We start from the raw sequence: 13,313 nt of genomic DNA, 5'->3' as shown, positions 1-13,313 counted from the left end.
GATCTACCAGTTATATCTCCGTTTCAATAATGTCATTCGCTAATAATTTCAATAACGAAACAGAAGCCATTTACTATTTCTGTTCGTTTGAATATCCTGGATTTTATATAGAATTTTTTCACAGTTACTTCCCTTTAACTGTGTAGAAGTAGTACTTTCCCTTCCCTAATTCAGTTACTCGAGAGAGAGTGTGTGTGTGTTACATACACGAAAGAAAAGGTACTCAACACATTTAGTAGGAGTTACATGTATTATTATTATTATTTAAAACACTTTGATTCGGTTCTATACTGACGAGTGTGGAGACGCAATGACCCAGTGGTTAGCGCAGCGGACTCGCGGTCATAGGATCGCGGTTTCGATTACCAGACCGGGCGTTGTGAGTGTTTATTGAGCAAAAACACCAAAAGCTCCACGAGGCTCCGGCAGGGGATGGTGGCGAACCCTGCTGTACTCTTCCACCACAACTTTCTCTCACTCTTACTTCCTGTTTCTGTTGTGCCTGTAATTCAAAGGGCCAGCCTTGTCACTCTGTGTCACGCTGAATCTCCCCGAGAACTACGTTAAGGGTACACGTGTCTGTGGAGTGCTCAGCCACTTGCACGTTAATGTCACGAGCAGGCTGTTCCGTTGATCGGATCAACTGGAACCCTCGACGTCGTAAGCGACGGAGTGCCAACAACATGTGTCAGTTGAACTATGTAAAATATTAGAGAAAGAAACCTTCCTGTTTTTTTGCAATAAATACCAATACATAGATCTAAAGCAACCCTTTTTCGGGGGCCCTTAAGACACTACTCTGGATCCCTAATTCACTATTTTATTGCGTGGATCCTCCCAAACTCTTATATGGACCCCGGTTGGAAACCACTGGGCTAGACAGATAGATACTTGTGAGGTATCCCATCTAACGATCTGGAATTATTTCGACCCACAGTTATGGATTGGAACTTTATTTATCGATCCTGAAAGGATGAAAGACAAAGTTGAGTTAAGCAGGATCTGAGCTCCGAATGTGAGAAGCAAGAAAAAATCCTGGAAAATACTGTACCTGATAATTTAACACTGCCAGTTCGACGCGAATTATTGTATTGTTTCCTTTCATATTCAAACTTGATTCCAGATTTGCTCCGTGCATAAGTTGCACCCCAAATTTTTCAGTCAAAATCAAATTATATAAAATAGTACGACTTATACACGAGTAAATACGGTAGGTATTTTTTTTTTTTTTTTTTTTTTTTTTTAGCCGCTAAATTTATTCCGAAAGGATGAAAAGGGAAGTCAACGTCGGTGGAATTTGAACTCAGAACATAAAAACGGACTAAATGCCGCTAAGCATTTTGTCCGGCGTGCTAACAATTCTCATTTCTTTAGTGCCCACAAGGAGCTACACACAGAGGGGACAAACAAGGACAGACAAACGGATTAAGTCGATTATATCGTCCCCAGTGCGTAACTGGTACTTATTTAATCGACCCCGAAAGGATGAAAGGCAAAGTCGACCTCGGCGGAATTTGAACTCAGAACATAAAGACAGACGAAATACCGCCAAGCATTTCGCCCGGCGTGCTAACGTTTCTGCCAGCTCGTCCGCCTTAATAATAATCCTTTTTTTCAACAGGCACGAAGCTTGAAATTTTGGGGGACGGAACTAGTCGATTACATCGACCCCAGTGTTTCACTGGTGCTTATTTCATCGACTCTAAAAGGATGAAAGGCAAAGTCGACCTCGGCGGAATCTGAACTCAGAACTTAGCGGCAGACGAAATACCGCTAAACTTTTCGCCCGCTGTGCTAACGATTCTGCCAGCTCACCGCCTTCAACAACAATAATAATAATAATAATAACAATAACAATAACAACAACAATAAGAAGAATAATAATAATAAGAAGAAGAAATCAGCTACTTTGTATGGTTAACCTCAAGCTATATTTTAAAAAGAAATGAGGCAGACCAAGACCCTTTGCTCCGAACTGAAAGAGTATCCAGAAAAGATACTGGAATGCAGTTTGAAGTAAATAAGTGCGCAGTACTAATTATGAAGAGAAATCAAGGAATTTTTCGAAGGGATGGCAGAAGAGAATATAATTCAAGGAGAAAAGTGGGTAGTAACATTATTTAGAAGGGTCCACTTCTTTTCTTGAGTGGTGGGGGACGTGCCCCTCAGGTCTCTCCCCTTGAGTCCGCCTCTAGACCGGAAGGTAAACTCTGATGTCATAAAATGACTATCAGACTTCATCGTTAGATCGTTGTGGAATAATGAGGGGTAAGAGTGCTACAAGACGATAGGGTAATGCCGCTTTTTCTGTTCTTTTAAGTCATACACTCGGTTAACATCCCAATGCACTCTTTTACCTCCACAGTCATGCCTGTGTTTATACTCCTTTTGCGCTTGTATACTGCACTCGCTCAAAAAGTAACTGATACTTTCGTCTCCTTTTCTACAGATTCTGCGTTTCCATTGTTTAAATGGTACTTAATTTATCGACCCTGAAAGGATGAAAGGCAAAGTCGACCCAGGTAGAATTTGAACTCAGAACGTAAAAACGGATGACATGCCGCTAAGCATTTTTGTTCGGCGTGCTCGCCGCCATAATAATAGTAATGATGATGATGATGATGATGACGACAATGACTGTTCAAAAATTTTTCAAAATATAAAAAAAAAAACAACTGTAAATCATAAAGCATAAGTGTTAAATAACAAATATATATTTATTGTATGGTAAATTGTACATGAAAATAAGAAAAATAATCGAGTATTGTAATTGACTTGAAGCATTGTAATATGTGTTAATGAGGTGAATGTTTGATGAAAAAAAAAACCTTTGAATAATAATAATAATAATAATAATAACAACAGCAGATGTTGAATATGTAAGATTATATTAATGAACGAAAACAAAGAGAAAATATATTGTATTACCTTACATAGGTTCTTTGATGAATGTAGAATATTTCGGGGGCAATATCAGGTGGTACAAATATATTTTCCCTTTTATTTATTGACATGATCTTATAAATTTTGCTGAATTTCTCGCCTACATTGCTTTGCTCAAAAGTTTTCCAAATATTTATCTTAAGTAAAAAAGAAACATCTTAAACAAAAGAATATTTTCAGTACACTTTTACAATAAAAAAGATATCTTTTTTCTAAAAACATTTTAAATTCTGCTACACAAGACGTTACTGCATGGACGTATTTTCTTCCATGGCTTTCTTTAAGATTGTCTTGATATCGTTTTGTGCCGCCGACTTTTGTTCTGTAGTAATCATTGTAATTTTAAGCATGTGTGCTTGCATAACTTGTTGCATAGAGAAGCAGGGATTCTGTTCAAAATAAGAAAGAATCGTGTCCATGCATGACTGAGCTTTAGACCAAGATACAGTTTCGTTTCCATTCTCCTCCTCATCATCGTCTTCCTCAGAACACATTGCCGCATCTGGATTTTCGGGATTAACCACACTGTCAGTAATGTCCTGATCTGAAGACACTTGGCTTAGCTCAATACCATTGTCCACCGTAATCCAATCCTCGATATCTTTATCTTCCAGATTATGTAGCGGATTTTCTAAGGGTGTCTTTTGTAATGTCTGCATTATTTCTTTCGTGCACTGTCGAACATTAAATTCCTCGAAATCATCTTCATTTCCATCATCGGAAACGGAAGGGCCAAACGTGAAAACCGGCCAGAATTTTTTCCATGCTCTTAGAAGTGTAACAGATCCAACCGTGGTCCATGCAATAGCTGATCCAAAGAGAGCATCTTTAATTGTAAATTGGCGCTGAAAGTCAGGGATAGAAAGTTCGCTATTGATTAATTGTTTAATAAAATAATTTCTATAATAACATTTGAAATTCTGTATAATTCCTTGGTCCATCGGTTGTGCAAGATGACTGACGTTGGCTGGTAAGTAACACGCAAAAATATTTCCACAATCTGAAACTAATTTCGATTCAAGGGGATGACCTTTACTGTTATAAAGGAGTAAGATACATTTCGTGTCTGAAGGCTTACCCAAATAATGTAGATTAAGTCGCACTGCAGGCACAAATTCGTGAGTAAACCAATTTTGGAAAAGTTCCTTATCCATCCATGCATTCTTCTGGGTTTTATAAGAAACTGGTAAATTCATGATCCCTTTTAAGGATTTAGGGCGATAGAATTTGCCGATTACCAACAGTTTTAGCCTGTGTTGGCCAGACGCATTTGCACACATAAGAACTACCAATCGTTCTTTGTTGTACTTCGAAAAACTCGCATTTGTTTCATTAGAATTTGCCGATATTTTCTCAGGTAAACATTTCCAGTAAAGGCAAGTTTCGTCAGCATTGTATATTTGATCAGGTGTAAGATGATATTGATTAACAAGTTCGTCAAATGTCGAGCTGTATACTGTTGCCGTTGCCGCTTCTGGTTTTCTTGGTTGTTTTTCAGCAGTAAGGTCCAATTTCCTGATTCCATGACGCGTCTTAAATCTAGTCAACCATCCGTCCGAGAAAGCAAGTGACGTCTTCAAACCCAGTTTTTCTTTCACATCTTTAGCTTTCGCTAAAATCATGGGCGCAGATATAGCTACACCCTCCGATCGCTTCGATGAATACCACTCGTATAAAACTTTATCTAAAGTTTCACATCTCGGTTTATGCAGACTCTTCCTATCCGTTACTTTATTGTTTGGCTCAGAACAAGTCGTAAAGTCTAAAAGCTTCTGTTTTGAGTTCTTGATATCGTATAAAGTCGACGATCCGATGTTATATTCTGTCATTAATTCGCTCCTCTTTATGCCTCGTTCCATTTTCTTAATGATCTCTAGTTTTTCACTAACTCTTAATGTTATTCTCTTCCGTTTCTGTTTCTCGGGTTCTCTAGACATCGCGATTTGTTATGACAAACGAACAAAAGAATAAAATATTTTAAATCACACCAAAAGATGTTTCAGCAGTTTTCTCCAGTTAACAATTTCCAAAAGTGCCGTTAACTTGAATGTTTCCGTAATTCTGCATGCCGTTATTTCGGGAGTTTATTTCGTATAAATATTTCCAGTAAACAAAATGACGTATCATATCAGTGGTACCGATAAAGACTTCAGGTAGTATGCCGGATATCATCCGGTCACTTCCCTTTATTTCACTCTTTTGACATGTAAGGCGACGTAACTCTTCATTAAACCAAAAGTTATGTCCCTTGCAGTATTAATTAATATTTTATTGTTAATTGCTTTTCTTTTTAATTTTAAAATAATTTTTGCTGAATTATTTTAAAATTTCGCATGCAAATATTTATTTTTACAAAGAAAAAAATTATAGCTTTTACTCTCAGAACGTAAAGAGCTGGAAGAAAATCCACAAAGTATTTTGTCTGACTCTGCCATCCCGTTACCGCAAGACGTCGAGGGTTCCAGTTGATCCGATCAACGGAACAGCCTGCTCGTGAAGTTAACGTAGTCCTCGGGGATATTCAGCGTGACACAGTGTGACAAGGCTGGCCCTTTCAAATACAGGTACAAGAGAAACAGGAAGAAAGTTGTGGTGGAAGAGTACAGCAGGGTTCGCCACCATCCCCTGCCGTGGGGCTTTAGGTGTTTTCGCTCAATAAACACTCACAACAACCGGTCTGGGAATCGAAACCGCGATCTTATGACCGTGAGTCCGCTTCTCTAACCACTGGGCCATTGCGCCTCCACTATGGACATTGTCCCTTTCGTCCACACTCAGCAAATTGAAGTGAAGGCACGTGGCCTGGAGATTTTTGAGTGTTACACTCACGATCGCAAGATCATGGTTTCGCTTTCCGAACCGGGAACTTCATTGTGTTCTGAAGTAAAAGTTTTACATTGCTCTAGTTGACACAGCTGTAAATGAGAACGACGGGGGTGCTGAAAAGTTCCTGGCTTTAAGGGTATCGTGAAAGACCCGTCTGGAAGCCCAACCTCTCGAGTTTTTTCACAGGGCTTAGAAAAGCTGAAGGACTGCTGCAATAAGTATGAATCTGAGAGGGGAATACGTTAAATAAAATTGTAATTAACTGATCCTCCTGTATTTCCTTTTATCCAAAGCTAGGACTTTACATCACCTCTACCCCTCGCCCCCATAACCCTGCTACAGGCTAGCGCCTCGTTCTGGAGTAATGGTGTGATCTCGGTCACTTATTGACAATTGAGAAGTCCTTTAACCCCTTAGGGGTCATTGGGGTACTGCAGCCATACAGCATATCTAGGGCGAGAAAGCCTGGCAGAGCCCATCCCTCTCCAGGCTAAACTCATTTCTACAGCTGAGTGGACTGGATCAACGTGAAATGAAGGGTTTTGCTGAAGAACACGACAGATTGCCCGGTCTAGGGATTGAAACCACAACCTTACAGTCGTGAGTCCAACATCCCCAACCACTAAGCCACGCGCCTCCATTTATGCACCATGGAAACTGAGTAATTAGCCGTGTGAGTCCTAGAACGTGAAACAATATTTACTTTACAGCAAATTCAAAGAAAATGTTAGTGACTCTCCATGTGAAAAGGGTAGAGGGAGTAATTTTGAGGGATTAAGAAATGCAGTCACTGTCTGACAGATATATGGTCGAGCCTGTGATAGTGGAGGCCTCTGGCATTCACAGCCCCCGGGCACGAAATTTTTTTCCCACGAGAGTTCCGGACCCCAGTAATGAACTCATTTGCATACAGCCAATCGACCTTGTCAAGTTAACAAACACACTCTACCAAGTAAACTCAAGACGAAGAACAATGTTGTAAGTCGACCGATCGCCAAGTTATGCCTGATTTTAGAAGACAAGTAATTAGAGAGGTTTGATCGGTTCAACCCTCGACGTCGAACTTGACCAAATTTGTGCCATTGGTTTACTTGATTTACTTCCCTTTGCTCTCACTTTTTTTTCCTTTCAAGTCAGAAAATTTATACTTGTGAACGAGCATGGATGTTTTAGTGTCGTAAATAATAAGAAATAATTGATTATCTTTCAGTATTTTAGGAAACGAAACTACAATTTTAAATCATATTTAGTAATAAATAAAATAAATTTATTTCTAAAATAATAAAACTGTAAATACCGGCGAATTATTTCATTGTCGTAAGAGAGCAAATGTAGAATGTCGGTGAACGAGACAGTTGGCAGGTTTAGTCTCGTAAAAAAAAATTAAAAGTCATTAATTATTTGTGAAATGAAATGAAAATATTAAATGATATTTAACAGTAAATAATACAAAGTATTTATGAAATTTTATAAATATTTATTCTTAATAAAAAAAAGGCTAACTTTTAGTTTCAGTGTCTGAGAGGAAGAGAAACCATTTTAGAATGTTAATGAACAAGGAAGTTTTAGTGTCGTAGATGAAAAAAACTACAATCACTTATACGAAATGATTTTGAATTAGCATTAAATAAAAAATAAACAAGATTATTTAATTACACAGTATCAAGCACTAATTCTTGTATATGCTTTCGATGGTGATAATAAATCGGCGGCTGTATGTGAGAGAGAAAGACACAGAGTGATATAGAGACGGTGTAATAGCTCAGTATGTTAGTCGTGTTAAGAGTGTGATAGAGAACAAATCAACATGGCTGAAAGGCTACCATGGGGATTGAAAACCGAAGGATTAACGCCTGGCTCTGTCAAGGTAATAGATACTTCGATTTACCCTTGTGCACGTATATATGTTTCTAGTGTTTCCAGATGTTTTGTTTTAGAACGAGTCCGACTTTAATTTCCTACGAAAAAAATTACCCATTGATAATAAACGGAAATAAGGATGGAATACGTATGTGTATGTATGTACATATATATGTGTGTGTGTATGTAATGCATTTATGTCTATATATATATATATATATATGTGTGTGTGCGTGTAATGCATTTATGTATGTACATATATGTGTGTGTGTTTATGTAATGCATTTATGTACATATATGTGTGTATATGCATGCATATTGCGAGCAGAGTGTATGTGTGTATGTATATATATATATGTATATACACACACACTCTGCTCGCAATATGCATGCATATATATATATATATATATATATAATAGGGACAGAATCCAAAATTACAGGTAAAAACTCAATGAACCTTGGTTCTTTTCCCTAAAACTATATATTTGTATTTCGTATATATATATGTGTGTGTGTGTGTGTATATACACAAACTGTTCGCGATGTAATTTCTGTTTTTGTTTCCCATGCTATGTGTTGTAGTTTTGCTTGTCGACATCACTTGTAGGAAATTTACTAAACATACTTTCTCCATCGGTTTTTTTTATATCTCAACATGTTTTATCACCTAAAAAGAAAAAAAGAACAAACTAACAAAGAATTCCTAATTTCTGTGAAACCAAAATCAATTCATAACAATAAGAATGGAATATATCTGTGTATATTACATACATACACACACACTATATATATATATATATATATAACCAAATATGCAGGGAATGGCATTGGACATTTTGGGGATCTTTGGTTTGTGCTAAACTTTATTGGCTAAACTGGCAACATGACCATTTCCCCCTCATTTGGAAATATGTGTGTATTTGTCGGTATTGGCGTAATCGACTTGTTTCCAGTTCGTGTTCGATAAACGGTTGTCTATATTCTTTGGATTCCATCATTTTTTTTTACCTGCAATGTGTGCGCGCACACACGTATACATACATACATATATATATATATATGTATGTATGTATGTAGATGTAGAGGTGTAGTTGTGTCTCAATTGAGATTTTAATGTTCATTGGTTACGTTTTGTATTCCGTGTATCGTTTTTTTTTTTGTTTATTTAACATATTTCATCTGGATAGATACCTGCTAGAAACGCACTTTGTTAATAAGATACAAAGAGTAAGAATGTTCATGTATAACACGCGCACACGCATTCGCGCGCGCGTATACAGTCACACACCCTTTCCATCTGTGTGTTTGTGTTTGGATCTATTAATCTATCTTCTATTTTGGGAATAAAATAAAATAAAATAACTTATCTTCAGTATATATGGCTGTGTGTATTTGTATGTGTTAGGACATATTTTGAAGCAGTCTTGGCGAAATATAAGCACACAATATATATTTACACACACACATATATACATATATATACATACACAAACAGACGGATTGAATGAGCCTTGTTCGTGGGGTTTGTTTCGCACATTCTGAGATTTACGAGCGTAATTTTTTTGGGGTTCAAATCTCACAGAGGTCGACTTTGTGCTTCGTCTCACTGAGATCGATAAAATAAGTTCAAACGCTCACCCTTCTCTGCGAATCTATGATGGCTTGGTGCCATTCTAAGAAATCAATGTACACTTAGGTCGCTAAACTGACATTGTTTCAACACACACACATACGCACACTCGTACGCATATATATATATATATATATATATATATATATATAAAAGGTTTTTAAACTTTTAAATTTTCATATTCTTATGCTATATTGGTAACGGTTGCTACATCCTCTGGGAAAATTATTATATATATATATATATATATATATATAGAGCCAAAGAAGATTGGTTGTTCGACTTGCTAAGACTAGCAGCAGAAAGCTCTTCAAATCACGCCCTCCCATCGTCTAAATAAAGGGCTACATTGGAGATGTAACTGAGGATAGAATTTAAGATGGGATTCTAAAGGTTGGGATGTATTTGACCAGAAATCATCTAATCGACTGCACACACACACACGCACATTGGAAGAATCCCCGTTTTCACGGGGAATCTAAACCATTATTTTATTGACTTGGGAAATCAGGAAGATTTAAAGAAAACAAAAATGGTTTATGTTGGAGAGAGGAGGCAGGGTCGGGGGTGGGGGAAAATACGGAACATATGAAGTTGTGATTGATTATCGAACTGAAAGCAGTCCCTGCTGGGAATTGAAACCGTTTCATGTTTATTTCGGTTTCAGTGAAAATCTCACGGCTACACAATGACTTCAAGATCACATTTTTTATTATTATTATATATAGAATTATGAAATGAGAATGTTTGGCCTTCATGCCTTTTCTCAGTGGTATTAGCGCCGAAACTAAACTGAAATTTTCGTCCCTGGCATATATATCTGTTGGTGAATTTCTCAATTTGGTCTTTAGTTTTAAATTAATTGACTCTTAGTGATGATTACATCGAATAGATTTTGTTGTCTGTTCAAATAAAGACATGTAAACTTGTGGTATTCATGCCTTTCCTAAAAGTAGTAGTTAACTAGATAAATGTAGGTATTATGTTGAAATATTCTGGATTGAAAATTAGGATCGCAAGCTCTTAACTCACCGGTAGCTATCTCCTCCTCGTCGCTGGATGTGTGTAAATAAGCGTAAAACATGAAATATTGAGGTAGTGGGGAGAATCTTTACCGTACACGTCTTCCCATGTAGCTGTATTCACGGTGAATGTGGAACTAAATGTAATTCTGGACTTCAAATCGAAACCGGGTCACCACCGTCTATTTTGATGCCGTATTTGATTGAGTGTACCCACACACACACGTATATATATATATAACTCTTCGAAACGCCGGTGTTAAAATGGGGGTAGCTGATGAAGGAAAATGTTCTCTATGTGGCTTGTGTGTTTTCTGTACTCTGGTTATTATTATTTTCTTGTCTACGTTTTGTTTGCAATGTCCTGTACCCAGATATGCACCTATATATACAGGTAGACGTAGGTATGCACATACCTGTACGTATATATGCATATACTCATTTATTATTTGTTTTATATATATATATATATATATATATTTGTGTGAATGAATGAATATGATGTTGTAAATGCAAGAAGCAACAAATTGCGAATTATTGTTATTTTTTCATCTCCTGTTATTCTCAAAGATTTCAACGGCGTGATTGAGTTTAAAACATCGATAATTATCGATGTTTTACATATACACATGTTGGAAGGTAGAGAGAGAGAGAGAGAGATAGTGAGTTACACACAACTTGTATGTTTGTGGTTTTTGGTGCAAACACATTTAGTACTTTATAAGCGCATATTGGTCCGGTGAACCTATTGACTTGTCTCGTTCTCAAGGTTTTCGGATTTCGATTGGAGAGAAACCAAAACAAATCTCTTGATTTCTTTACCCTACTACGAGGCCCAGTTACGATCTAAACAAAAAGAAAAGCCTATAAAGAGATGTTTGATGTCTGGTACTGTCGAAATCAAAGATCCAGTCTTCAGTGATGCAACAATAATAATAATAATGATCACTCACATAGACCGAAGTAGGCGTCTGCTGCTTTGGTTATCGATTCCGAAAAGGCTTTTTCCAAGTCCATTCACATCCAGGAGATTTATTCGGATTCTTTTTCTTTTCTTTTTTTTTTTCTACACTGAATTGAAAAACTTAAGTAATTTAGAGGTTTGTGTGGATGGGTGGAGTGAAGATTTGGATCATGTGGCTCATACTTGTGTGTGAAATGTTAGGGAGAAATGAAGAGGGGAAGGAATGGGGTGGGGGTCATTGAAGGTGGTGGTAACTTGATGTAATAGGACAAAGAGTGTAAGGGACAAAATGAAAGCTTAAAGCACACACCCAGGTTGATGATACAGGTCAGAGAGAGAGAGAGAGAGCTCTGTCAACATTTGCTGTGATGGTGCAGTCTGACAGGAAGTGACCAAGCCTGGTGATGGGAGAAACCTCTTGAGGGGCAGTTTTTACAAGAAACTTGTGTCAGACATGGACAAAAGCTTTGCTGGTGTCTGAGGCAACAACACTACTTTCACTAGATTGTTTCGAGTAGTGTGGGAGCCAACTGAGGGCGAGTGAATTAAAAAGGTGTATTTATGTCCCCGTAACATAGTGGTTCGGCAAAATAGACCAATAGAATAAGTCCTGGGGGTCGGTTTGCTTAACTAAAAGGTGGTGCTCCAGCATAGCGACAAACAAATAAAAGAATGTGTGTGTGTTTTTGTATCTGCCCCCACTACTACTACCACCACTGGGGTTGATTTGTTCAAGCTTGACCTTTCAAGGCAGTGGCCCAGCATGGCCACCAGCCCTGTCCTTTCAAACTATCTACCCCAGAACTAGCCCTTATATTCAAACCCTTAGAGATATACTTACTGTAGTGTATCCCATTCCAAACAAGGGCGACCCCTCTGACCCTGCCAACTACTGTTATATCACACATATATACGATGGACTTCTTTCAGTTTCCATTTACCAGATCCACTCACAAGGCTTTGGTTGGCCCAAGGCTATAGTAGAAGACACTTGCCCAAGGTGCCACGCAGTGGGACTGAACCCAGAACCATGTGGTTGGTAAGCAAGCTTTGTACCACACAGCCACTCCTGCGCTTATATATATATATATATATATATATATATTTATACACACACACACACACACACACATACGATGGATTTCTTTTGGCTTCTGTGTACCATATCTGCTCACAAGGCTTTGATTGGCTTGAGTTTATTAGTAGAAAACACTTGCTGTCCAAAGTACCACAGAGTGGGGCTGAACCCAGAACCACATCGTTGGGAAGCAAGCTTCTTACCATACAGCCGCTACATCAATGAGGTATAGCATGTGTTGATTGAATGTTAGTAAGAAGTGATGTAGAGAGGGTCTATGTCAGATTGGGGGAGGAAAAAATTAAAAAAGAGAGAATTTGGTTTTAGTTTTTGACATGTAGGGGAGTGTAGAGGATGCGAGGTCACAGTAACCTCCTGTCATAAGAATGATTTGAATGCTTTGCAACAGAACAAGTCACCAATTAGCCAAGTGGTGGTGTTGAACCTGATGTATTGTGCCTCTCTCCCACAAAACGTGGGGTTGGGGGCTGTGATCTGCTTTATTATAATACATAAAAATAAAAGATAAGTCAAGCAATGTGTTTACTCAAATATATGTTTTGCCTACAAATATATGGAGCTGTTGGTTTATAATTACTTATAGACACACATATATGGTAGCATTTAAAAAAAAATGTCAGTTAACGAGTATGGGATATATGTTGGTTTCAAATTTTGGCACAAGGCCACCAATTTTAGAGAAGGGTTAAGTTGATTACATTGACCCCAGTGGTCTACTGGTACTTATTTTATCAACCCTGAAAGGGTTTGGAATATATAATCATCATCATTGTCGTTGTTTAACATCCGCTTTCCATGCTAGCATGGGTTGGACGATTTGACTGAGGACTGGCAAGCCAGAAGGCTGCACCAGGCTCCAATCTGATCTGGCAGTTTCTACAGCTGGATGCCCTTCCTAACGCCAATGTAAACCTAATTTTTGCATATGATATCTTAAATAGCTGCCATCGAACTTGCTATATATAT

The 13,313-nt window shown here is 37.8% G+C and overlaps 1 protein-coding gene and 1 long non-coding RNA gene across 2 annotated transcripts in view; one reads left to right on the top strand and one right to left on the bottom strand.

The window, feature by feature from the left end:
- Positions 1 to 2,698: 2,698 nt before the first annotated feature.
- LOC128250028 (uncharacterized) lies at positions 2,699 to 7,131 on the bottom strand. Its single transcript, XR_008266141.1, has 2 exons — positions 7,067 to 7,131; positions 2,699 to 3,080 (listed from the first exon to the last, which is right to left on the bottom strand). It is a non-coding gene; the product is annotated as an uncharacterized LOC128250028 (long non-coding RNA).
- Positions 7,132 to 7,492: 361 nt separating this feature from the next.
- Positions 7,493 to 13,313, top strand: part of LOC106873080 (U2 snRNP-associated SURP motif-containing protein) — a 68,434-nt gene continuing 62,613 nt past the window's right edge. The window contains exon 1 of the mRNA XM_052974891.1: positions 7,493 to 7,636. Within this exon, the coding sequence (XP_052830851.1) occupies positions 7,577 to 7,636 (60 nt within the window). The 5' untranslated portion in view covers positions 7,493 to 7,576. The remainder of the gene's footprint in view (positions 7,637 to 13,313) is intronic.

Source organism: Octopus bimaculoides, chromosome 19 (genome assembly GCF_001194135.2).
Source record: "Octopus bimaculoides isolate UCB-OBI-ISO-001 chromosome 19, ASM119413v2, whole genome shotgun sequence".
Classification (NCBI taxonomy): Eukaryota; Metazoa; Mollusca; class Cephalopoda; order Octopoda; family Octopodidae; genus Octopus; species Octopus bimaculoides.
This window is presented reverse-complemented; position numbering and strand designations above follow the sequence as displayed.